This window comes from Astyanax mexicanus, chromosome 20 (assembly GCF_023375975.1).
Source record: "Astyanax mexicanus isolate ESR-SI-001 chromosome 20, AstMex3_surface, whole genome shotgun sequence".
NCBI lineage: Eukaryota > Metazoa > Chordata > Actinopteri > Characiformes > Acestrorhamphidae > Astyanax > Astyanax mexicanus.
In genome coordinates, this window is record NC_064427.1 from 35,382,913 (window position 1) to 35,410,685 (window position 27,773).

Sequence of the window (27,773 nt, forward strand, 5' to 3'; positions counted from 1 at the left end):
CACACACTCATCCCAACACGCAGCTCATGTCTGCACATGGCGGAGCAGCTGGAGAGTATTTGGAGTGTAATGGAAAAATGTCACTGAGGAGAGGAGCTCAGGAGAAACCAGCAAAACCTAAGCCCCATCATCCACTATCTGCCAATCAAACTCTACCCTCACACACACCTCACACACTCTACACATGCACATGCACCTGTGAACAGACTCTTACACACACACACTTACAAATCAGCTCCTTGCATCTCACATAGTTCCGGCACTTCGACACTTCTCTAGGCACTCATGACTGTCCTCAGGCACTCAGTCCTGGGTGAGGGAAGTGCTGAGGATTTGGCGCCCTCTCCTGGACCATCGCACTGCACAGATAGAACAGATCTCCCATACAAGTCAGAGTGCTGATCTAATTATTATTTGCTGTGATCTTACTAAACATATTCTCATTTGCATTTCACACCTTAACAGATCCACTGTTAATCCACTGATTTAATGATCATGATGATCTTTTTGAGCTGTCAATTACAGCTGTGTTTTATAATGTTAAAATGTCTGAAAAACAGAAGGAAACATCATGCTTTAGAGCTGCTTTGCAGCCTCAGGGTCTAGACATTCTTGAGTCACTGAGGGAACAATGAATTCAAAGTGCATATTTCTGTGTTATTTAATAAGAAGCAAGAGCAGAGACAGCATTTGATTATAGATATAGAAACTATCTAGGTAACAAAAAGGCAAATGGAGCTGCTTAAATCAACTTTTTTTAATGTACACATGATAGTTGGGTCGAATCATGATCTCAGGTTCAGATCACATCCTATAGGAACCACTCCAAAATTGCATGGGATCGCATCTATACCATCTATACCTTCTATACCAGGGGTCACCAACATGGTGCCCGCGGGCACCAGGTAGCCCGCAAGGACCTTATGAGTAGCCCGCAGGCCTGGTCTAAAAATAGCATTTTTGTTGCTATTCTTTTTTTTTTTAAATCACAGTTGCATTGATGTAATTTTAGATTATATTACATTAATATTAGCTTAGAGATAGCCTATAGTTTATATATTATTATACAATATAATGTAATATAATATGTAATATTATATTAAAATATAATATAAAATGTAAACACTTGCAGAGATTTATAAAAATAGTGTTGCATATTGATATTTGTGTCTTCACATAGATGAATGTCATTAATTATTAATAATAACATATAATTAAAGGTAAATTGAGAAAATTTGTAATTTCACGAGTGTTTATCAAACTGGTAGCCCTTCGCATTAATTGGTACCCAAGAAGTAGCTCTCAGGTTCAAAAAGGTTGGTGACCCCTGTTCTATACCATCTCTCAAAGGTCCTGGTGCAGTTATGAGTATGGTCCATTTCTGAGTACAATTACTGTGTTCATTCCAGCCCAAACAAATATTGAAAGTGAAAATGAAGCAATATAATAAAAAGAGCAGATGTAAAAATGCTGTAAAATGTCCAAGGCATGGTTTCTTCAGGATCAGAACTATGAGCCACTGGTCCATAAAACACAAAACACATCAATAGTAGCAATGCAAAGCAAATATCTATATTACTTCATTACCCATGGACTCATGGCCATCATAAAGGTTGGAGAACGTCAAGGCAGGTGCTGTAGGCCTTTGGTAAGGCTGCCTTGAGGGTAAATTCAAAGGCAGAGCTGCAGTGAGCAGATCAAATAACGCAATCACCTTCCGCCCCATCCGCCTTTATTCAATAAACAGAGTCTGCTACGACTGCAGACTTTAAGTGAAATGGCAGCATCTGCTGTCACAGTCTGCTGTGGTATCTCACACATACACACACACATATACACACACACACACACAGACACAGACACACACACAGGGAATGACCTGATTGATTCTCTCATCTGTTATGGGTTCATAACTGTGTGTGTGTAGAAAAATGAGAGAGGGGGTGTTTGTTGTTTCATACAGTTCGATAATTCTGTGAGATCATAGATCCTAATATAGACACACAGACATGCACATCATCGTCGGCATGCGATTTCAGTTCCACACTGATAGAGCAGTTGATTTATCAGCAAGCTAATAATGGCTTTTGCTTCTCTTTTTTTATGAATCTGACAGGTCTTTGGCTCTATTACCACACTATTACCACAATAGTCAGAAAGACAGGTTTATCACTGTGGCTGAGTTGGTCGACTTTCACTGTGATTTCATTAACATGCTCATCCACAAATTAATTATTTTAATAAGCATAAAGCAGACAAACCAAGTCTCCCTGAAGCTGCGGGAGTCTCCCGCACTTCGGTAACGGCTCCCTGATGCCCGTGAGTCACATGTAATCTCCCAGAATTCAGTGTCTGATAAAGCACTTAACACGGTGCTTAAACAGTTTTCTAGGAAATATCTTTTTAAAGGCAACATGAACATTGGTCATGAAACGCACTTCAGGGGGAAACTCATATTCCACCACTTAGTGGTGTTAGGCTAAAGCAATAAAGCATTATCTTGCAAGCATGCTTAGCCTCCTAAGACCTGAACTTTTGCTTGGTGTGCATATTTACTTTATATAGGTCCTATTTGGGATTAATAGGACCTAACAAGTATAATAACTAAACTTTGCCTTTGTATAGGAAGTCATTTTTGATAAAGCAATGTCCTCATTTGGTGGCAGTAGGTTATTTTAAAATTTAAAAATTTGCTTTCTGCCATAAGTAAGTAAACTAGTTCCAACATTTAAAAATTTGATGAGAATTTTTACCTTGCCCATGTTTCAGTCTGGACTGGGTGTACTAGAAACTCATGCCTGGGAGAGTTTCTACAATTGAGTGTAATGTTGTCATGTGACCACTAGATGGTAGGGGCAGTGTCTCCATATGAGGCCAAAGAGACACTGTTAAAAAATAAATGATAGATATATGATGCTGAATCTTAAGAGGTTAGACTTTGGTAAAGTTGCTAAGCGTGTGCACTGAGTAAATAACATTGTGAAATGTACAGTAACATTCGGGCAGCAATTAGCATTTTATTTTAAGTAGATTAAGTAGCTACATGATTTAAATGCTGATTTTTTTTATCTAGCTACAGTACCGGTCAAAATTTTAGACACGCCTCTACTCATTCAATGTATTTTCTTTCTTTCTTTTGATTTTTACATTGTAAATTTAATATTGTAAACTATATTAAAGCTATACAGGAACACAACTGTAATTGTTTTGTATATAAAAAGTGTTAAACCAGAATATGTTTTATACTTTAGATATACTTTAGTATCACATTTAGCTTTGGTGGCAGATCTGCACACTCTTGGTATTTTCTCAGTGTCTTCATGAGGTAAAATGAGAAAACCTGAAATAGTTTTCTCAGCATCTTAAAGGAGTTTCTGGAGGTGCTGAACAATAGGTTTACTGTAAAATTCCGCCTCCTCTGAATTTAAACTATAATGCCTTGCAGATCTACAGGCTCTACAGTAGCACTTTGTTCATTCTACAGTAGCAATGTTGTGAAAACTACAGCATTTTTTTGCAGTATAGTTGCAAAACAAGATAAAGGGAATACGTAAAGCTGATTCCTTTGAAGACTGGATTGCGGGAAACAGAGCTTTATATCTGATACTTCCTGCCACAGGGAGCCTGTGAAATGATCCCTCTAGTAGAGTCACATGGGAGAACCTCGAGATGTTATATATCAGATCACGTGTTACAACATCCTGAAAGCATTGTGTAGGAGATTTTTTTTTTCATGCAAATAAATAATACGAACATTATCTCTGCTTTCCAGATCCGATACGATTTTTAAATAGGGCACTCCACTGAGACGGCTCTGTTGTCTGTGACAGAAGCCTTAAATACTGTCAGAGCTGCAGGAAAGTCCTCAATACTCATTCTGCTGGACCTCTCAGCTGCCATCGATACAGTCAGTCATGACTTCCTCCTATCTATACTCTCAAACATGGGTATCTTGGTTCAAATCATACCTCCCTGGGCATTCATTTAAGGTGTCATGGATAGGACAGCGTTCATCATACCACTCGATATCCACTGGGGTTCCCCAGAGCTCAGTTCTGGGACCCTTTCACTTTTTCCATCTACACCGCCTCTTTAGGCCCAGTAATGCGCCCACATGGTTTTTTCCACCATTGTTTACTGATGATACTCAGCTATATTCTCATGGATGAAGGAACATCACCTTCAACTGAACTTATCCAAGACCGAACTACTGGTTCTTCCAGCAAAACAATCTATTCAAAACTTCACTGTTATCATTGATTCGCTCTCCATTTCCCAGACAAAGGTTGCTAGGAACCTGGGTGTTATGGTTGATGACCAGCTCTCCTTTTCACACCATGTTGCCTCAGTCATTCGGTTCAAGCTTGGTACAAGATGCGGTCATCTTACGCCTTGACTACTGCAATGCAGTGCTACATGCACTTGCTCCTAAAGGTTTATGTACTCCCAGCCATTGCACTTCTAAAGTGAACACACCTAGATTTGCCAAACATTCACAAAAAAAAAAAAAAAAATCCAGACTGTTCTTTTACCTGGTTCCCCAATGGTGGAACAAGCTACCAACTGTGCATCCCTCGCTACCTTCAAGATACTCCTAAAAACTGTGCTCTTCAAAGTGCACTTACTTTCCTAAAATAGCTAACAAACTAGTCTCTTCCTTCCTTCTTTTTCTATCATAAAATTTCCCTTTTGGCCTCCTTGGAATTATATGTCCTCCATTGCTAATGTACTTCATAATTTGTAAGTTGAATTGGATAAAAGCATCTGCTAAATGCAATGTAATAAAATGTAATGTACTGGAAAAATCACAGAAAAAAAATATAAATCAGTTACAGGAATAAATACAATAAAACTGGTAGGTACATTCGATCTTATTAAGATTCTGCTTGAGGTGGCAGGTTTCTATCCAGCAAGAGCTATCGAAAAGGCAGTCAGATATCTACTGTGAGATCTTCAAGGTGTTTTGAATAAAACAGAAGTTCAGTTGAGTGTCATCAGCATGGCAGTGATAAGAAAAACCATCATCGATTCCGTTTACAGGGAGAACTGAAGTGGACCAAGAACTAATCCCTGGGGGGCTCCAGTAGTAGGACCGTGGAGAGCAGAGAGAGAACATTTGCAGCCTATCTAGGATCAATGGATTGATCCCGAAGATAAGGTGAAAATGAAGAGAGTGCAGAACTGCCAATCTTCACGCCAAAAAGTGCTGAAAAAACATTTGGTGGTTCACAGAGTCAAAGGATGGATGAGTGCAGAGCTTCTGTAACTGATAGGAGGGCTTCATGGTTTCAGTGGATTGTAAAGGCCTGTACTTGGATTGTATCAGACTTTTTTTGCCTGCCATGAAGAAAAGATACTAGTCCCTAGAAAAAAATAGAGGAACAAGAGAAAAGTAAAAGTAGTAAAAGAGGCCTTTAGATACACTCTCTGACAAAACAAAAAATGCACAGAACGGTAACCAGACAGGCTAGGCTATACTAAGCTAATGTTGAGCTAAAGCAAGCTATGCTAACCTAACCACAGTCCTGCAGCTGCAGCTAGCCGGCCAGCTAGCTAACCAACATCACCCAGTAAACAGGCAGAAATGCTTCTCCAACCCCCCTTAACTTTCACTGTTCTTTGCTAATTCCTAATTTTGATTTCAAGCTACAGTTCGTGGTGTTAGCCTGTATAAACCATGCTGTTTTGTAGTTACAGTTCTGTTACAGTTCATTTGTTGTGGAACTACTTTTTGGCGGAAGGCACAGTCTGTATTAAAGCATATTTACTAGGAATTTCGTGATGTTCTTTAATGTTATCGTAATTAAAATGACGGCTGTGATTTGGTCGTAGATTATCACAGCTGTGATAATATTCGTGATAACACACTCCCCCTAGTGTTTTATTGCTTTATTAACAGCTTAGTGATATGTGCAGGATATCCTGCAGCCACATGTGTTGGCTCTCAAAACAGTGCTTTCAACTGGTACTACTTTCAGCAGGATAGATAATGCTTACCCAATTAAGCATTTATGAGAGTGTGCAGGATCTAACGGCCCAACTGCAACATCTGTCCAATACAGAACCTTAATGACTTTATGATGAAGCATATCTCATAATGCAATCACTTACATATATAATCATCAATCTACTTATACATTTATGAACATTTATGATCAATTCCAATAACTTCTTATTGGTGCGTTATTTTTTGAATATGTGAGTTTTTGTGAAGATTTTGGGGATTGCAATATGTTGGGGTGAAATGTGCATATATTAGTAACAGATATGTGTATGAATGTGTATGTGTGTGTGTGTGTGTGTGTGGATGGATAAGGGTAAGTTGCAGACGTTTGAAAAGCTTGATCATTATTCATTAACCTCCAGTTAACAATTCTGGAGCTTTCTCTAATGAAGCAAGACGTGTCAGGTGACAGTCTTGCATCACAGAACTTTTTCACAGGAATTTAACTGGCATCCTAACCTAATAATCACCTAATAATAAAGATATAATATAATATTCAATTTCCCCAAACATATCAAATGAATGCCATGTATATGCTGTTTCATGATCTACTTGTATGGCCACACACAAGGCCTCAATCAATGTAATAACAAACTAGCCTGCTCACCTCCGCAACAGGAGCATGGCAGTGTGAGGCTAATAACAAAGTCTAATAACCATCCGACCTCCACAAGCAGCAGAAGGTCACTGCTCCCTACAGCTCCCTACTGAGGATTTTAGACCCGAGCAGGTGTAAGCAAGCCAAATTTAACAAATATTAACTAAACCATTAGCTTTATCTCAACTCAAGCTTTTAAAACCTTAGTTAAAAAAATATGACACAGCTTTTTATAGATGCTGATGCAAATGAAGTCAACCAATCAGTATCAGTATAACGTGCAGTATAACCTTTTGTGTCTGTAGCATGTTTGTTTAAGTTTAATACATTTTTCCAGGTTTACTTTGAATTTACAAATTAATACAAATATATACAGCTCTGGAAAAAATAAGAGACCACTTAATGATGATGTTTTTTTCCTTGATTTTACCAAATTAGAGCAAGATTAATGATCACAAACCATCAAACCAAACTGAACTGCTTAAATTTTTGCACCAGGAGTAAAGGCATAAAGTTATCCAAAAAACAGTGTGTAAGACTGGTGGAGGAGAACATGTCAAGATTTTAACCAAACATATACCTATAAATAGCAAAATCAGAGAAACTGATTCAGAAATTGAAATGGTCTCTTAATTGTTTTCAGAGCTGTATATGAATGGCCTTGTACAGGTTTTGCATTAAAGGGCCAATCTGGTGTGAAATGGACTTGGCGTCTAGTGAAACATGATAACTAATAGGAACTTTTATTAAATAGTCCACCTCCATCCTCCTCTAACATTCAGAAATATAACGCTTTTAGCTGATGCTCTCAACAGACGTACAATGCTAGTGATAGGGGCATAGCGTTGCCCATGCAAAGAAATCACCACTTTTACACTATTAACACCACTCCACTAGCTCGGTAGAATTCTGAGGGCTCTGACATTTAAAACAAGGCCTTAAGAACTTTGAGGGTGCACAAATAGTTTATTATAAAACACTGTTCTTGCACACAGTAGCTTGACGTCCTTCACGATCTTAAAATAAAGTCATTATAAGTTAATGAATTCCAGCTGTTGCTCAAAAATACCTTTTTTATGATTTCCACAGAATAAATTTAGCAATCTGTTCCCCTGTTCTACCTATTTATACGTCCTCGTCAGTCAACTTATCATGACTTAATTTCAGATGTGCTACTATATAAACTAAAAGTTTGTGCTTGTTATCATGTTTCACTACATTCCAAGCCCATTTCACACCAGATTTCTCCTTTAAAAATGAATTATTATGTGTGGTGGGATTCTGGTTTACTTCTAGTTAAGCTGACTGATTTGGTTAAAATATATTTTCTTTAAAACAAATATTTAATTTTATTAAAAATAGTTTATTTTATTTTAATTATTCATTTAACTTTTTCCATAAAAAGTAGAAACAAATATTTAAATGTGTCCAATAGCCTCACCCCTTTAAGAAAGCAGCCTTTAACAATGTCTTCATACTTAGCTGAGGTAAATTTTAAGCTGTCCACCCTGTCATGGTAAAATATCTAATAAGTACTTTAAATACTTTTAGAAAATCAAAATGTATTTTTGAAACAGAAGAGAAGGTCATCTTTAACAGCTCAAGTGTCGATTATTCATCAAATGACTCATCATTTTTTGTTAAAATTGTCCACCCTGTCATGACACGTGCATGACAGGAAATTAAAGCGCATTTCTATATAGTGTGAAATATGATGAATATAGATTTAGATTGTCATTTTTTAATTTTGATGTTATTTTATTAGGTTTTAAAAGCCAAAAGGCAGACTTTTCTAATACTGACCCATTTCAAGGCTTCAGTTATAGTAGAACAGATTTTCTCTTTCGTTAATGTGAACCACTTTTCTGTTGAATGTTTGGACTGTACCATAATTGCACCGGTGCCACAGAAAGCAGCTATTTATACATAGACAGCCGCCGAGACAGCAGACAAGGTGTGATGTCTGATAGAGCAGTTTAATTAGAAACAGGATAAGGGAGCTGGACACTGGCTGACACTGATTTATAGCTGCCAAATTCAACCAGGTTACCTCTTTAACCTTCACACATTTTTTAATAGTTTATAAAGACCACCCTTGTTCTAGAGTTACTGTCTGGAATCAACATGGTTCTGCTCTTTTAGGACAAGGACAGTGTAGGAGTGTGATAATGCTTTTTAGGGCCTAAAGGTTTTAGGTTTTTAGGGCCTAAAGGGAGTATATGTGTGTGTGTGTGTGTGTGTGTTTGTGTCCTGTGGGCTTTATATCGGCGTGTTTAGAGTGAAAACAGTCTGAAATGTGGCAGCACAGTACAGTGCAGGCACATTGAACTCTTTTCATTCCCCAGACAAGCCGGAATGGAGAGAATGGATGAGGGAGGAGTTCAGAAGAAAACCTGCCTCACAGGTGGCTGCTTTTCCTTGTAGTTCTTCCCCTGTCTTTGTTCTTATTAACCAGTCATCAATTGTGCCCGAGTGCAGAGAATGTAAGCAAGGACAATAGAGAAACCAAGGGCATTTTAAAATTCGTCAAGGGAGGTGAAAGTCATCCGGTTTCACATTATGTTTAAGTGGCAGTCTGGACACAATCAGATGCAAAGCTGAGAAAGGAAAGGAGCTGGAAAGTAAGTGCACCTTTTTATGACTTGTCTTGTGTTTTTTGTGTTATTACGTTATTATGTTTTTATGCATATTTATTCAGCGTCTCAGACTTTACAATTCATAAGTTCACATAATATACGATTAACAGGAGAAAAATGACAGCAACTTCAAAAAAGAGTTTAATGTGGAAATTCTTTCTGAATTTCTATTTTGTTTTTAGATAAATTGTATTCGCAAGACCAGTGAGATAGACAATTTTACTGTTTACAGTACTTGCACTTGTGTAATCCACAACCCCAAATCAGAAAAAAAGTTAGGTTAATGAAGAAAATGCAAATAAATAAAATATAGTACAGTCTTTCTTAAATCTTCTTTGAGTTTTTTTTCCCTGCACACAGTATAAACCCATGATATTTCATGCTCTGTATGCTCAACTTCATCTATTCCTGCATTTCTAGCTTTTAAAAAAATCATATTTATGGCTTGCAATGATGCAATGATGATTAAGAAATAATTATGTGATCTTAAAAACGTTATGTTAGCAGGTGATTGTTAAAATTTGGCACAAGGGCACAAACCTTTATTGAAAACCTTGGACAAATCTTTGTTAAACACATCCTGGCTGGACCTTTGCACAGAGTAAATAACACAAAAAGGACCATCCAATCTGTAACTAGTTCAAAAGCATGGTTTGTCATGGTATAGAATTGTGACAGTACACTTCTTTAATGACAACATTCAGGCAGAAAAGAACATTTAGATTTAGTAACATTTGTTGAATTTAAGGCAACAGCTTTTCCAGGGACATCCGTGTACAGTATTTCATATCAACAAGTTTTATGAACTGGTAAATGTTTATCCCAACTTTTTGGAATGTGTTTTGCTGGCCTGACATGATGTAATCACTGTATTTTACCAAAAATATATTTGTTTTAGGTTCATAAGGTCTGCAATAAAATATACAATATGAAATATGCATTATTTATCAGCATTTTCCATCCAACTTTAAATGATGAGCTGGTCCTTAAAAAGCCTTAAAATGCCTTAAATTAAAATCTTGATAATTAAGGTCTTAAATTGTCTTAAGTTTACTATAAATTTGCTGTAGGTATTACACTTTTAGATGGTATGTTTAGTGCCAATGGGAAAGCACATTCGAACATTAACAGCGAGTTTATGGGGAGAGAACTAAGGTTAGCGAAGAGCTAGATAACATTAGTGTAGAGCTAGCTAACGTTAATGGGGAGAGAACTCAGGTTAGCGTAGAGCTAGCTAACATTAACGGCAAGCTAGGTAACGTTACCGGGAAGAGAACTAAAGTTAGCATAGGGCTAGCAAACATTAATGGGGGGAGAACTAAGGTTAGCGGAGTCACGTTAGCCGCGAGCTAGCTAATGTTAACGGGGAGAGAAGAAAAGTTAGCATAGAGCTAGCTAATGTTAACGGGAAGAGAACTAAGGTTAGCTAAGAGCAAGCTAACATTAATGGGAAGAGAACTAAGATTAGCGGGGTTAACATTAGCGGTGAGCTAGCTAACATACATAACAAACATAACATAACGTTAGCGGTGAGTTAGTTACGTTACTGCGAAGAAAACTAGGGTTAGCGGAGAGCAAGCTAACATGTTCTGCATCAAAATGGAACAAAATTGTAAACTGTAAGTTTTAATTTTCAATACAATAATTTTTGTAATTTGTAATTTGTTGAGGTTTTAAAAAGCATTAAATTTGACTTTTAAAATGGAGCTAAAACCCTGAAATTGCATATGTGGTAAATTTCATATCTACTGAGTGATTTGTTTAAAAGCTCAGATTTAAAACCTAAGCCTGTGATCTTTGTATCTGTGTCAGTGTAAGACTGATCTTACAAACAGTGCTTTTCTCATTTCAGTAATTTGCTCCCTACTTTAAAACAAGAGCCTAAACTCAACCTTCCCTGAACCTCACCTGAATGTTCTAGAAATCCGTCTAGAATGAGCGGAACTCTCCAGCGACGACTGGTGTCAAAGAATGGGCACAACAATGTAAAAATTGACAATGTGGAGGGCATGGTAAAACTGTACCTACACGACATCTGGACGACAGTAGTGGACATAAAGTGGCGCTACAAGCTTACTCTCTTTGTCTGCACTTTCTTGGGCTCATGGTTTATTTTTGGCGTCCTCTTCTACCTCATCGCCATGAGCAACGGGGACTTGGGGCAGACACCCGAGTCCAACCACACTCCTTGTGTCATGAATGTAGGGACTCTGACAGGGGCGTACCTTTTCTCGCTGGAGTCTCAAACCACCATCGGCTACGGCTTCCGCCACATCTCAGAGGAATGTCCGTTGGCCATCTTTACTCTGGTGGTGCAACTGGTTTTCACAGGCCTTGCTGAGATCTTCGTGACTGCTGCCTTCTTGGCCAAGCTGGCCAGGCCAAAGAAGCGAGCCGAGACTGTCATATTCAGCCAGTCTGCGGTGATCTGCTGGCACCGGGGACAGACATGCTTGATGGTGAGGGTGGCCAACATGAGGAAGAGTCTTTTGATCCAGTGCCAAGTGTCTGGAAAGCTGCTGGCTCCTTACGTAACTCAAGAAGGTGAGAAGATTCTGCTTCACCAAGAGCCTGTAGACTTTTGTCTGGACTCCAGCCAGGAGTGTCCCTTTCTTCTCCTTCCCCTTACTTTCTACCATGTTCTAGATGAGAACAGCCCTCTGGCCAGCCTCACGGAAGAGAACCTGAACTCCAGAGATTTTGAGCTGGTGGTAACCCTCAACGCAACCATGGAATCTACCGCCTCCACTTGCCAGAGTCGCACCTCGTACCTCCCTCAAGAATTTCGTTGGGGTTACGATTTTAAGCCGCTGGTGTTTAGCACACCTGGGGGCAGGTACATCACAGACTTTGACCATTTTGATGAGGTTGAAAAGAGGAATGAGCCCTTACTGCTCCAGAATGTAGAGATGATAAAACTGCAGATGGAGGAAGAGTACAGGAAAGAGTAAAAGAAAGGTAGAGGCTTCGGTAGCATGGACACATGCCACTGGACTGAACTACCAACAGGGAGTGCAGTAATAGAATACATAGTAGAGTATCTACAGAATCATGGAGGTTAGCTCAAGCTAAACTAAGACCCAGTCTCATTTCACATTTGTACCTTTACCCCTAGTGTCACCCTTGGTGACGTTTGGAAATGGTTGAAACGCTCCCCATTAAAAATGGCACAACATTTCAAGCACCTGATGCATAATTGAAATAAATAAATAAAAAAACACACCTTTATCAACAGCTACTAGTAGGTGACCGTGCCAGTCTGTTGCAATAGCAGAAGAATGTTGAAGTTCTAAAACCCTACAAAAATGATTTATTATCGTTCACCCAATTACTCTGTAATAGGGAGCAGAAGAAAGCTTACAAAGATACAATGTAACTGCTGCACCATTTAAGGTGGAGCAAGAAACACCAGACAGATCAAATGTATGCATTATTCCTATGTGTTGTAAGGAAAATCTAGGCCATCTGGAGGTCCCTAATGAAGATTTTTAAAAATACATTTGTAAGAATATTTTTAAAGGAAATTATGGTTTAATATCCTAGATATAAAACATTTGGATTTGCAAATTTGCAAGCCCTTCCCAAGCTGAATGCAAAAAAAAAAAAAAACACAGAAATGTGAAATGTCTTCCTAAGACATTTACACTAATAGAGTTATTTAAAATTCAACGAGGTTCAACAATCAAATTGACAAAAATCATCTTTAATCTGTTAAACATTTTTAAGGGAGCCAAAACATAGAAAACATTTACTGCACAATGTCTCTTAAAATTCAACCATCTACAGGTCGAGCACCTAAACTGGAAAATGTTTTTTAAAAGCACACTACACAACTCTAGCTGTTTTTTTTGTACTATACCGGTTTCTGATTTATGCAGCTTATTGTAAAACACAATTCAAACCAAATCTGCACAAAAAAGGGCTACTTAGTAAAGTAAATACAAATATCTGGTCTGAACTTTACTTAGGAAGCCACTTTGCTAAGTAGCAAGAGATGGAAAGGTAGATATCTAGATTAGCTATAAGCAAAACTACAATATTTAGCCAGCGAGCTAGCTAACTGTCTAAGTGAACATCCAGCAATAGTAGTTGAGAACTCTTTTCCTGTTCCTTGCTGCTCTGACATAGGCTTTCACTGTTTGCTCGTAACTATAGCCATCGTAATTTTAGAGCCGCTAGCAATAGACCACTGAAGTCGTGCTTCATTCTGTAGTCCTCGTACGGCTTCCGTGTCTAAGCATTTCTCCCAATGAGAAAAATGAATAGGGCTTTCAAAAACCCGTCTCTATCACATTCTGTGGTAAATAAATCTGTTTAGACCTCTGAAGGTTTTATTCTGTGTACATTTTACTCCTGAGCATCACTGGATCCTCTGAGATCGTTTAAGAGTCGTAATGAGAAAAATGCTAACTTTAAGCTAATGCTACAGCGGAGTGAGCTGACCTCCCAGCGCAGCTGCAGAGATTAGCACGGGACTCTTTTCGGCGCAACACCAGAGCACTCCGGCCGTAAGTTAGGAGCATTTTACACACAGCTGATCCAACTAATGAACTAACTGCGCTTACTGAGGAGAGCTGAGAGAGTCACAGCATAAAATCACTAAAACAGATCAGTGATACTCCAGAACCAGCTGTAACACGTTTTAACATTTACTGTCTTTATTATGCAGTAAAATAAATGGGTGTTTCTGGTTCGTTGTCGCTTCAGTGAGGGCAGGTAGTTAGTTGATTAGTTGATTAGTTAGTTGTTAGTTCATTTTTTGGGTCAGGTGTTGTAATTAGTAATTTAATGACTAATGACCGTAATTAAATACTAAACCTGCAGGAAAGCGCTGCTGAACTAAGAGCCACTTTCTCTTATTATCTGCCCTTTAAAGCTCTAACACAGACTACACTGCTCAACATCACACTGCTCAACATTACTGAAAGAGTTTTCACCTGTTTAAATGCTTTAATGATCCTCTGTGAAGAAGCATAATAATCCAAAATGTACTCTGACCGGTGTCCGCTGGTGTTATGCAGAATCCAGTCCGTGTCATTTCCAGCCGCTGTGCTGTGACGTCAGTTAAGCATTAGCTTAAAGTTAGCATTTTTCTAATTAGTACCCTTAAACGATTTCAAAATTCAGAGGATATCCAGTGATATTTAGGAGGTAAATGTACTTGCCTTAAAAAAAAGTCTCACTCTTGCTATGCCTGAGACCGAGGGCTCCTGAACCACTACAAACAAAACCTAAGTTTGCCCTTTAATGACTTATTTAATCATCTCAAACAGTGTGAAACACATTTATCAACTTAAAAATGTTGAATAGTGTGCCTTTTTTATGTTAGAAGAAGGCAGTGTATAAATTATTTGTTATCCAGCCAGCTAATGTCAGTATAGTGAGATGTGCTGGACTCACCTAACCCACCAAATTTATTTTCTGGTCTGAACTGAGCCCAAATACTGTTTAATTTAAGTTTCTCTTCTTTTATTCATCACAAGTGGATACTGACTCTCTCACAGCAGCTCTGGGGCCATAATGTAGTAGTTTTGGTTCACCTCAGCAGCAAACAGAGCATAGCTCCAGTTCTGGGAGTTGATAAAAGTATGAATCATTGTGCAATAAAATATGGCTGAGAACTTTATTTCTTTATTTCTGTAGAACAACAAAAATGGATCCATGGTGTCCATGGTATGCTCCCGTAAAGTAGAAATGTAGTGTAAAATGGACTTGGGGTGTAGTAAAACATAATAATGAGTACAAACTTTTGTTGTTCACCCCCAGCATTCCAAAATACACTCCTTTTAACCAACGCTCCCAACAAGCTTACTATATTAGTGATAGGGGCATAGCACTGCCATGCAAATAAATAGCTATTTTTTTACACCATTAACACGCTCAAAAGAAGCAATGTATAATTTTTCTGTGTAAACAAACAGTTTTTTTATAAACTAGCTGTGCACTTTCATAGTCCTCGTGCCTCGTTTAAAATGTCAGGGACCTTAGAATTTTACCACTGACGTGTGGAGCCACTTTGAGCTTGTTAATGGTGTAAAAATAGTGATTTATTTGCATGGGCAACACTATGCCTTTATCACTAGCATTGTAAGCCTGTTGGGAGCTTTAGCTAAAAGTGCTGTATTTTGGAACGCTGGGGCAAACAAAAGTGGCCTAATTAATATATGTATAAGGCTATATATTATTTTATACTATACTGTATTGTACTGTTTTAGATTATTTCTCTGTGTTGTAAAAAAAAACACACACAAATATGGGGATGTTTTTTTTTTCTTATTTAAGTAAAGCTGAATGTACAGTAGTTCTTAAAATAAATTACTAATTTATTTTAATACAGTAGTCTATTTTTGAAACTTTACTCAACTACTTAACATGTCTTTGTGTGTTATTGAATAAACAGCTGTACTCTTACTGAACTGGTGGCTATGAATGAATGTGTGTGTTTCTGCAGATGTATCCTTGGCCCGTTCTGAGCGATCTTACATTTCTGGCTTTGTTGTGGCAACATAGTGGTACACTCTGAGCACGCTCAGTCTGTCAGTCTGTCAGTACAGCTTGACACAGAATGAAAGAGAGTGTGTGTTGTGGCAACAGAGAAAGTGATGGTTTGTGTTTGCGAGCGGATCGCTACGCGACAGCAGTGATTCATTTTATACACGGAGAGTGAAAAGCCAAAAAAGAACAAGGTTTGGTTTGGTTTGAAAATAGTTTATTAAATTGACTCAGTAGAAAATCCATTTAATTTATGAAAGTATATGCTTTCTTCCTTTTTGTCAGCAATCTCAGAGCATCAGTCCAGCTGCTCAGTGTCTTACAGAGACTTACAGATACACGTAAATCCTGCTATCAACAAGGAGGCTGTGCTGAATGCCATACCAGACCAGCTTTCACACAAACTATAAATCTTACAATAGCACATATAGCTTGCACTTTGTAAACAGTCGTTATATATATAGAGCTTAAAGTTCAAAGGCCACAATTGTTCAATTGCTTTCGCCAACTTTGGTCCAGGTCCCTTTTTTAAAATTCTAAATTCTATCATAAAAATGTCTGTCTTTGGCTGGCTGAGATCAACTCGTAGTGTTTAAATGCATAAGTTATATATCTGCCATATAAAAAGAAATATAACACTGAATTGTATACTTCAATCTGACAAACGCACAGCGTTCGCGACTCGGAAAATAACAATAAGAACACACAAAACTGGTGCTTTGGCAAAAGTAAAAAAAACCTTCATGGCTGTGTGAGAAACGGCTTCCGTAAGGCACTGATTTTAAACAAATCCTCCTCTGTCTAAAAAAAGGTCTGAGGTCATTTAACAAGAAAACACTTAATCATTTTCTGCTTTCCAGTTTTCCACAAACGTAGCAAAACAAAGAGACGTCATTTTCAAGATTCTTCCATTTTCTTTTTCCTATTTGTTTTTCTTTGGAAGTTAACAGTCAAGTGAATGTCCCTTCTTTACTCTCTATAATGCCACATGAACTACTACGTAGTATAATACTGATAAATATGGCAATTTATATCCAAAGCAGTAATACTTAAATTAATTCTCAACCCTTGCTTAATGCAGGTTCATTCCCTCATTGCTCTCCTGACTTTTTAAGACTCAGCCTTTTCCTTCTGACCCCGCCCACTTTCCACCTTTCAGTTTCCTGCAGCCTTTGCTCTCCCTCTCCTCCTCTGGCCCTCCCTCTCCCTGCCTTATTTTTAACTTCATCATGCACACCTACGTAACTCTGTCTCTCTCATATGTCTGATATGTCCATCTCAACATAAGGTAGTTTAATACTTTTAAAAAACACATATAATATTATATAACTGTTCATGCACCTGTTTTTGTTTCCTCCTTCTGTAATTAAAAAGCCCTTTTTACATTATATTTGATTGTGACTTGCTTGATTGTCCTTCCTCGTTGCTCTTACACATTCTTTTAATAATAACCTGCTGCTCACATTCGTCTGGATTATAGTTTAGACCAGGGCTGTGCTTTTGCATTGGCTATAATGCTCTTATTAATGTTATTTATTCTATTAATTAACAGATACAGTATATAATACAGTACTGTACAAAATTCTGTAAGTGTGTGTGTGTGTTTGTCTGTAAAAACACTTTATAACATTAGAAAAAATACAAAAAACATGAACAAACTTTTTTTTGGTGGAGTCAATCAATTAAAAAATGTAATTAAATTAATCACGATTAATCACACTTTTTCTTTCTTAAGACTAAGCTTTTTTTACAATGGGTATTTAAATGAGAATAAAAGAATCAGTGTTAGAGACACTTGGTTCCAATATATGTTCTTTACTAAAGAGTTATGGTTAAAGTAATGTTTGTAAATAGAATTAATTACTTTTTTTTTTACTTTGGCATGAATTTACAAAATAGATGAGATGGATGACGTTATAAAGGACAATTTATACTTCAGTGCCAAACCTGTGACTGTTTAGTGTAGCAGCGTTAGCTTAGCATCTCCTTTTGTAAACTTAAGAAGCACACAAAAGATTATAAACACATCTTGGCTGAATTTTCTGAGGGATTGATCTTGTAAACTAGTAAAAGTAAATGGAAGGTGACTGTAATAATTGAGCTTTCTTGTGGCATTCTGACAATAAAATACAATCTCATCTCATCTCATCTCATCTCATCTCATCTCATTGTCAACCGCTTTATCCGTGAAGGGTCGCGGGGGGGTGGGGGGGGGGGGGTGGGGGGGGGGCTGGAGCCTATCCCAGCAGGCATCGGGCGGAAGGCAGTATACACCCTGTACAGGCCGCCAATCCATCGCAGGGCAGACAGACACAGACAGACACACAGACACATTCACTCACACACTCACACCTAAGGGGCAATTTCAATCAAGTTCCAATTAGCCTGAACGTGCCGTCTTTGGACTGTGGGAGGAAACCGGAGAACCCGGAGGAAACCCACGCAGACAACGTGCAAACTCCACACAGAAAGACCCGGGTCGCCCCAGCCGGGAATCGAACCCAGGCCGTCTTGCTGTGAGGCGGAAGTGCTACCCACTGCGCCACCGTGCAGCCCATAAAATACAATATATATTATTATTTATTTACAGTATTTAATTATTTTTATTTATTTGTATTATTGTTAATGCTAATATCAGTGTTTTTTTAAATAAAATAAACACTTACTGGTCAGATAGTATTTTATTACAGTACTGTATCTACTGTACTTTAGACTACGACTTTGTGTATGTGTTTTTAATTTCTTTTTTATTTGATGTGATCTGTTATATTCATGTTGGATTAATGCACACATTAGAATGCATTATTATTTTTTAGTGTACGTTTACAGCCCTGGTCTATTCATTACCTGATTTTTAGTCACAACATTCTTTTAGTTCTCAACAAGCTCCTTTAGTTGTTGTCTTCCCTCCCTACCTCCCCTACCAGCCCTGTAAAAGAAATTACTCTGCGATTCCTTAGTTCCCTCATGTCTCCTGTTTTAATTCTGCCCCTGGATGTTTTTGTCTGCTTGCCTCAGCGGGCTCAGTTTTCTTCCCCCATTTGCCCAGTTTAGTCTCTAGGGGGCGCTCCAGTTGGACTCAGGTGAGATGTACGTTTTTAATTCCCTCGTTTCTCCAGTCTAGGTGCTAGTAATAGGTGCCAAGGTGGGAGGGCATGTGGGCGGCCGGGTGGCGTGGGCCGGGGTAGGGCGAGTTCCAGTAGGGGTTAGGTGCGGCGAAGAAGCTGGAGGATGTGACGGGCAGTGCCTGGGGGTGAGGGGACACAAAGTTCATCTTCTGGGGGTGGGCGTGGTAGGGGCTCATGTAGGGCAGGTCTGTGGGGTACTTGTAGACGGAAGACTCGGGCGGGTGGGGCTGCAGGGCCTGAGCGATGCCGTGGAAGTCGAACTTGTAGGCGTAGCGCTTGCCGTGCACTTTGGTCATGATGTTCTTGTCGTAGTAGTAGCGCAGCGCGCGGCTCAGCTTGTCATAGTTCATGTTGGGTTTGCTCTTGCGCTCGCCCCAGCGACGCGCCACTTCATCCGGGTCCGTCATCTTGAACTCGCCGTTGGTGCCCTCCCACGTGATGCAGCCTGAGTTGGTGCTGTCTGACAGCAGCTCCAACAGGAACTGCCACAGCTGGATCTGACCTGAGCCTGCAGAGGAAGACACAGCAGTACAGTATAAACTATAAACCCAGTGTTACTGTGATCGATGGGGCATTAAAACACTTTAAGGTACACACATAGGATGTCTTTTAAGTTTTCTGATTTACTGACATTGACAAATTACAAGTCAATAAACTAAAACAGATCTGGAATGTGATTTTTTCAGGCGTTTTCAGTGTTAAAGGAACTGACTATATTACTAGAAAGTGTTCATCGATTGGATGCAATACTGGTTGGTTTATGTGCTCAAAGTATCATCAAAATATTATTGAACTGTCCCCAGACAACAATCAAAATGTTCAGAAAATGTAGATATTTCCTCTTTAACCCTCCTGCTATATAATGGGTCAATTTGACCCGTTTTAAAATTGTAAAATATAGTACAAATTGGTAAAAGTATTTTTTCAGTACAATATTTCTTCTGTTTGCCCTAATTAGTGTAATCAACATATAACATATAACATATTGTAACATATAACATATTGTAACGTATTTTTTTGTATGAAAAACTACTGAAATATCCTAACTGAAGCATTACTTGTTAGAGGTAAGGAACACCATTGCACTAAATATTAATAGAATATTAATAGAATATACATGCAGCGGGTCAAACTGACCCAGGAGCAACAGTTGTGTTCCTGTCAAAGAAACATAACAGGAGGGTTATGCAAAGTAAGAAATTAAAAAAAAGATATCTCTTGCAGTGGCCACTATTTTTCAATTGATTAAGGCTACATTCCACTGACTTTTAATTGGAATTCCAATTTTTTTTTTTTTATTCTGCATATTTTTCAGATGTAAACATGCATTTATAAAATGTACTGTTTCCAAATTCTGACACCTGAAGATCTAAATCATTCTAAAAGCTTAAAAAAGATTACTAACATCTCAACACAATAACATTTAAATTAAGAATCAAGAGCCTGAAGAAGAATTGTCTGTTCTCAAACCTCCTATTAGTATGTACAATAAATTTCCACAAAATCCTGACAGCCCAAACCAGTTGGTGAGTTTAACCATTTTCATTCTTCCTTAAAGTGTGACCTGCTGAGACCTCCTCTAATGTGCAGAGATGACCCAGTATGCAAAATCATTGGAATGCCACTCAGGAAGGAGCACCAATAATCAATTAAATCAGGTGTGACAGCAGATTGGACAGAACTAAAGTCCAAAGTCTATAAATCACACGGCCCAAGGCATGAGTTGCAAATTGGAGATCAACAGACCATCGACCGGATATTGTACTGTGCCAGTCAACAGTTTGGACACATATTGTCATTCAGTGTATTTATTTAAAAAAAAACACTCCAACACTGTAATTTAAGACTGAAGTCATCCAGACTATATAGAAACACATAAGGAATCATGTAGTAAAATTAAAAGTGTTAAATTAAACAAAATACTCTGTGAATTATTTAGCAGGCTCTTATCTGTTAACTTGCTGTTAACTTGTGGTTTCTAAGGCTGGTAACTCTGATGAACTTGTCCTGTGCAACAAAGGTAACTCTCGCTCTTCCTTTCCTGGGGCGGTCCTGATGAGAGCCAGTTTCTTCATAATAATTTAATGGTTTGGATTGCTTTCATTCTTTACTAAATAAAGTAATTGTTTAAAAACTGCTTTTTGTATTTACTCATGTTATCTTTGTCTGATATCAACATTTGTTTGATAAAAGCAAAACTGGTCATGCTTTTGACTCACCTGGGTTTGCCAACCTGCTGCTTGTGGGTCCCAAAACCTGATATGGATCTGACAGATAGAAGGACAGCACAGTCAATATTGCATATACATCTTATCTGAACAATAATATACTGTATTATATAATACTGAACAGTGGCATGCATATACAGTATAGCGCATTAGTGAGACAATGAAGCTTAACATTACTGGTGAGACAAAAAAAAGTCCTGCAACAGTGTAAAAAAACTGGGACACTGCATTGCACAATTTATGATTGCGTGAATATTTCATCATATCCCATCCCTGCTTTCAACTGACACGCGTTTCACTAAACAAGATCGTGCAAGATTCTCACCGAGCTGGGGCCTCTGTGGCTCTTCTGTTTTGGTGACAATGGCAGGTGAGGACTGTGAGACTAAAACACACAACACACACACACACACACACACACACACACACACACCACAACACACACACAGTTCACAGGGTTAGTGACGCTGCCAGATTATCACCAGTCAAAACACTGACTGACTGTTAGCTTCACACTGAAATAAGTGCTCATTAGCAAACAGTATCAAAATGCAAAAATGACACCATCTGCCACACTGCAGTCATTTCAGCAACTGGCAAAACCAGCAAACCCACACACACACACACACTTATATCACTCCAGACTTATTTTCATGTCACTTCAGAATTATTTTCAGTGTGAATTGCTCAGCAACTAAACAAATAACAGTGTTTTTCTATTTTTTTTACCTTTATTGACCGATGCCGATTGGGGTGCCCAGGCAGACCGTCTGGCAGCTTCATAAGCCAAGTCTGAAAGTATGAGAAAAAACATTACCTGCAGTTCTCTATTTATCCACCAGAGGTGGACAGTGCAGTGCAGTTCTCTGTGTGTGTATAAATATATATATAAACAGGAATCAGTTTTTTTTCTGATTTTGCTATTTATAGGTATATGTAAAATAAACATTGTTGTTTTATTCTATAAACTACAGACAACATTTCTGCCATATATGTGTGTGTGTGTGTGTGTGTGTGTGTGTGTGTGTGTGTGCAGACTGAGGGCTGGGTAAGTTTCTGTGGTTGACCTCTGTGGTTAAAGTAAGGAGCAGTGGAGTGCCCGACTCCACGATGAGGGGAAAATTCAACAGTGTTCAAATATCAGCTCATATTTGCACATTTATAACTAGTTTCTTTTCCAAATCTGCACAGTCTTAGTAATAGCACATACTGTAATAATGCATGTCATCACACTGGATTTAAAATGAAACAAATTACATTCAGTTAAAGAGAAGTCTTTCAGGTTTAATTCAACAACAAAACTATCATATATATATATATATAAAATGTTTAGCAATTAAAAGATTTTTTCTATAAACCCTCCTCATATCAGGGTCTCAAAGGTAATTGGAAAAATGAAGTCTACCGTAAATGAAATGTTCTTCCTCCCATTAATCAAAAATCTTCTCTTTATGGTAGATTGAGACAGTGGTACACCTACGTCCTAGAGACTTGCCAAGGTTCTTCTTCGTAGAAAAATGCTTGTAATGCTTCCTAAACACTTCATAGAAGTTATTTGTTCGACCCTTTGAATTAAACCTGGAAGTCTACACTTTAACTGATTAATCTCATTTATTTCTTTTCAAATCCAGCGTGATGGAATGCAGAGCACAAATAATTAATACACTGTCACTGTCCAAATATTTCTAACAGCCTAACTGTATGGTTTCCAAACCAATGTATGGGTATGGAGGTTGACAGTTTATGTATGAGGACTGACCTGGTCTTGCAGGAGCCCTGGGGGTATCAGGTGGGTAGACTGGAGGGTTAGGGAAGATAAAACTTGCGCCTCCTGAAGAAAAATATATATATGTGTGTAATTTGTATTCAGAATGCTGAAAATTAACATACACACATCATCATCATCATCAAAAAAATAAATAAATAAATAAATAAATACAGTTGCACCATAAAGGAAGTGTCAGATTGCTAATGCTAATCAGAAAGAGGATACAAGTTACCAGGAACAATAAATGATAAAATATTTAGACTGATATGGGCAATATTTATTAAGCTACAGTAGTAATAGAGAAGTAGTGCATACTTAATTTCTAATGCAACACGGCAGACGTCACGGCATTAAATTGTAGAGGTTCCTAACAGCGTCCATTCCATACAGCCTGAATATTATAACACACACAGTTCCTGCAGAGTATGAGGTAAGGGTGGAATATTGACATCACGTCAAATATGATGAGTTTAAGGCAAGCTCTCGAGATGACAGCAGAGGTAACTCTTGGTCTTCCTTTCCTGGGGCAGTCCTGATGAAACCCAATATCATAATAACTTTTTTGATGATCTTTGCGTTTGCACTTGATACTTTGATACATAATACTTTTAAAGTTCTTGAAAGATTTCAGATTGTCTGACCTTTATTTCTTACAGAAATGTTTTTCTTTACTTAGTTGAGAACCGTATTTTTCGGATTATAAGGCGCAATTTTAAAATTTCCCAAAAATCGTCAGTGTGCCTTATAATCTGGTGTACCTTATGTATGAATTTTACCATTCAGGTTGTAAGAAGCAGTAAAGCTACTCTGCTGAAGTACAGAATTATACAGGAGTTTCAGTTTTGTTCTCCAGCAGTTTTAGCATTACTCGCTAGCAATTGGGCCGTTTACAGGTGAGTATTATTGGACAGTAGCCTGCTGCTAACCCCAGCTAGCACTGCTAGAGCAGTGTTAGCATTACCTGCTAAGCGCTAACTTTTTTGGCCGTTCAAAAGTTAGTATTTTTGGCCTGTGACCTGCTGCCGACCCTGGATAGCACTGCTGAAGCAGCATTACCATTACCCGCTAACCATGCTAGCCATTTAGCTGTTCAGATGTGAGTATTATTGGACTATAGCTGTGCGCTTACTGTGTTAAAACAAGCTACGTAGGGTGAACTGCTATCTAATATCGCCCTGGTTTACCACAACACTCCTCAGGGTTCCTCAGTGTAGCTCTGTCAGGTGGCATTAGCCGCTAATGCTAATGCTCCAGCCTTAGTGGAAATCTGAAAATCTAAGCTTACTGTAAATAAATGGAAGCACTTTACTCACCCAAATTAACAGTTTTTAGAGAGAAATCTGTGTAGGTTAACATCCATCGCTTGTCTGACTCATCTGAAAATGTTTTTTTTTAATAAGAATTACAGTTTTGTTTACTTTACTTAGCCCCCCAGCATCGAGACCAGCTGAATTAGAAGGGAAACATGGTTACTCCCCTAAAATGCGCCTTATAATCTGGTGTGCCTTATTTATGAAAATAGACCAGAAAATAGATGTTTATTGATATTGCACTTTATAATCTGGTGTGCTTTATAGTGCAAAAATCCTGGTAGTTCTTGCCATAATATGGATTAGAATACTGTGAACCAACTCGACCTATTCACAAGTTTACAACTGATGCTCTGAAACACATTAAGAGGCAAGAAATTTAAGTAATTAACCCTCAAAAAGTTGAACACAGCTACCTCATAAAGCTGACTGAGAAAATCCAACCAAGATGTTCAAAGCTGTCATGTAAGCAAGAGGTGCTTTTTTTTTGAAGAATCTGAAATATAAAATATATATTTTGGTATGTTTACGTTGTTTTTTTTTTTTTTTTAACAAAATAATTATATATATATATATATATATATATAATATATATATCTACAATGCAGAATGTTTTAAAATACTTCTGTATGTGTAGCTTAATAGCCATTTCTCAGTCTAATTTTTAAATCATGTATTGTTCCTGGTAACCTTTATCTTCTTTGTAAAAAACACTGCAATCCGACTCTTCTTTCTGGGTGCACCTATTATATATATTTTATAACTAATCATTAGTTATAAAACATCACGTTGGCCACAGTCTAATAGGATCAGAGCACAGAAATGACACAAGATCAGCACAACATGCAGCTAAAACTGCAGAACAGGTAGCAACCATGAGCACAGAGCTTCATAATGCAAATTAAAGCTGCCCAGTAGAGTTTCTACACACCAGAAAGGCCCTCTAGAAAAAAAAAAAAAACCCCATAATCACATGAGGCCACAGACTCCAAGACCTCCACTGCCACCTGGTGGCCAAGAAACGTTCTGAGCAGCTTTAACCTGTCTGGCTCAGCTGAGCTGAGGCGAGCATTTGTTAGGGGGCAGGAGGTCAGGCGAGGCTGAGAGCGATGCGTTGCAATGCAGTGCGATGCGGGGGGCCGAGGGTCTGCTTACCTGTGTTACGGGCATGCATTAACCGCGGAGAGTTTTGCAAGGCTTTGTCAACATCGTCTGAGGTCAAGTGGGGAAGTGGAGCTGAGAAAGAAAACATTTGGAAAGAGGGGCGTGACCAACACGATTTAAACACAATTCACAAACATCATGTGATGTGCTGATGAAAGAGAGAGAGAGAGAGAGAGAGAAGGAATTGAAAAGGGTTTAAGAATGAAGGAAAAAGAGGGTGTTTCAAAAGTATTCACATTCATTACGCAGGTAGAAGTATGGATACTGGGGCTTAAAAATACTTCTGTAGCAGTTTTCTACTCAAGTAAAAATGTAAAAGTACTGGTTTCAAATCGGGCTAGTATATGAAAGTAAAAGTAATGTAAGAAAAAAATGCCTTTAAGAACAAAAGATTAGGCCGTGCCATAGGAACCTATAGTGCTCTACACATGTTTCTACAAGCCATAATGACTAAATTATTAATGTTAAAAAATGGGATGTACTAGGCTCCTTTTTTCAGTTGCAGATACAGCTCTGGAAAAAAAATTCAATTTAAAACCTCTGGAATATACTCAAGAGGAAGATGGATGATCCCAAGCCATTAAACCAAGCTTAACTGCTTAAATTATTGCACCAGGAGTAAAGGCATAAAGTTATTCAAAAGCAGTGTGTAAGACTGGTGGAGGAGAACATGCCAAGATGCATGAAAACTGTGATTAAAACCAGGTTTATTCCACCAAATATTAATTTCTGAAATCTTAAAACTTTTCTTTGCATTATTTGAGGTCTGAAAGCTTTGCATATTTTTTGTTATTTTAGCAATTTCTCATTTTCTGCAAATAAATGCTCTAAATGACAATATTTTTATTTGGAATTTGGGAGAAATGTTGTCTGTAGTTTATAGAAAAAAACAACAATGTTCATTTTACTCAAACATAAACCTATAAATAGCAAAATCAGAGAAACTGATTCAGAAACTGAAGCGGTCTCTTATTTATTTCCAGAGCTGTATACCCATTGGAAATGAATGCATTTTATTAAAATGCAAATATATTAAAGAAGCTTAATTGGGACATTTGGAGAGCTGAAGTTCTCTTGAGTCTCTGCACGGATCATCTTCATCCTAGGCTACATAAGCAGCTATGTTCTTTCTGGAGTGTGGGCGTGAGGCACGCAGGTGTGGATCATGTATAAAACAATAGGGTGTTGGAATGGTATATGTTATGGTATATGTACTTCTCATCCAACCACAGTCAAATTCACTCTATCCTGATCTAAAGATGTATCTATACACATTTTTTGAAAGATGAGAAGCTGGAATGAAAACAAGCTAAATTTAAATAAATAACAAGGCTATTTTGTATAAAATTTAAGGAGTAGAAACTTTATATACGTGAGTGAAATTTTAAGGAGTAGAAGTAAAAAGTGGATTGAAAAATATAAATAATTAGTCTGGTAAAGTATAGATAACCAACATTTCTACTTAAGTAAAGTAACAAAGTATTTGTACTTTATTACTTGACACATCTGACAGGAAGGGGGCAGATAGAGAGAGCATAAAAGTGAAATAGAGCTAAAGAGTTTGGAGCGACAGATAGAGGGAGAGAAAGAGAGAGAGAAAGAAAGAAAGAAAGACAGGAACATAAATAAAGCTCCTGGTGTAAGTAAGGCTCATGCTATCACAGTGAGCTTCAACTGCCAAATGAAACATTCAATCAGTCACCAAGTTTAAAACGTGCAGCCATCTCGTCCCTTAAATAAATCCAGCGTGTGTGTGTGTGTGTGTGTGTGTGTGTGTGTGTGTGTGAGTGTGTGTGTAAGGACCATGGAATGTGTGTTTTGTGGCCAGAGGCAGAGACAGAATGCAGGGATGAAAATAAAGAGGCATTCCTCTCTTTCCCATCACTCACTTCCCGTCAAATACAGAGAGAGATATAGAGAGAGGGAGAGAGAGAGAGAGAGCTCTTTCTCTCTCTTTGTCTCCCCTTCCATCCCTTCTCTATCTACCCCTTTTGTGTCACTCTCTCTTTCTTTCTATCTGCCCCTTCTACTCCGTACCACTCTTCCATCCCTGTCTTTCTGCCTCTTGTCCTTCTCTCTTTCTGCCTTCTATCTTTCTTTCCATTCTCAGCTCACAATTAATAGAACATTTTCTGAACGTTACATTTTCTGAACGTTACAGTTTATGTTACAGTTTATTGCTCACTATGTCAAGTATTGGAGATGTTCTTAGAACATTTTTTAATGTTTTTAAACATTCTAGTAACGTTGCTGCAACGTCACTTATGTTGCTGTTTTAACTTTTAGTTCTGGGAATGTTACTTTTATAGTTTTGATAATGTTAGTATTTGTCTAGCTGCAAATGTTATGTGAGAAACGTTCTAATAACATTGTGAGCCAAACCATGATTATGTCACACATTTTCAGAATGTTTCTGAAACATTATTTCTGTAAAATTACAGGCTT

The 27,773-nt window shown here is 38.0% G+C and overlaps 2 protein-coding genes across 5 annotated transcripts in view; one reads left to right on the forward strand and one right to left on the reverse strand.

Moving 5' to 3' along the window:
* The first annotated feature begins 8,723 nt into the window (after nt 1-8,723).
* On the forward strand, nt 8,724-16,770 carry kcnj15 (potassium inwardly rectifying channel subfamily J member 15). The gene is made up of 2 exons (XM_007247278.4): nt 8,724-9,223; nt 11,091-16,770. Exon 2 carries the CDS (start codon nt 11,173-11,175, stop codon nt 12,187-12,189), a length of 1,017 nt encoding a protein of 338 aa, XP_007247340.3. The 5' UTR covers nt 8,724-9,223; nt 11,091-11,172; the 3' UTR covers nt 12,190-16,770.
* A 1,724-nt stretch (nt 16,771-18,494) lies between these two features.
* erg (ETS transcription factor ERG) overlaps nt 18,495-27,773 on the reverse strand; it is a 102,798-nt gene continuing 93,519 nt past the window's right edge. For 3 of the 4 annotated variants that reach the window (XM_015605342.3, XM_022681418.2, XM_007247280.4), the window contains 6 exons: nt 25,320-25,400; nt 22,846-22,917; nt 21,816-21,878; nt 21,412-21,471; nt 21,078-21,125; nt 18,495-19,366 (listed from right to left, as the gene is read on the reverse strand). In XM_015605342.3, the coding sequence (XP_015460828.3) occupies nt 18,858-19,366; nt 21,078-21,125; nt 21,412-21,471; nt 21,816-21,878; nt 22,846-22,917; nt 25,320-25,400 (833 nt within the window). In that variant the 3' untranslated portion in view covers nt 18,495-18,857. The remainder of the gene's footprint in view (nt 19,367-21,077; nt 21,126-21,411; nt 21,472-21,815; nt 21,879-22,845; nt 22,918-25,319; nt 25,401-27,773) is intronic. The other variant, XM_007247281.4, reaches the window with a different exon arrangement.

Bases quoted from the DNA above. Each gene is read 5' to 3' on its own strand.
- kcnj15 (XM_007247278.4), top strand. From the start codon at position 11,173: ATGAGCGGAACTCTCCAGCGACGACTGGTGTCAAAGAATGGGCACAAC.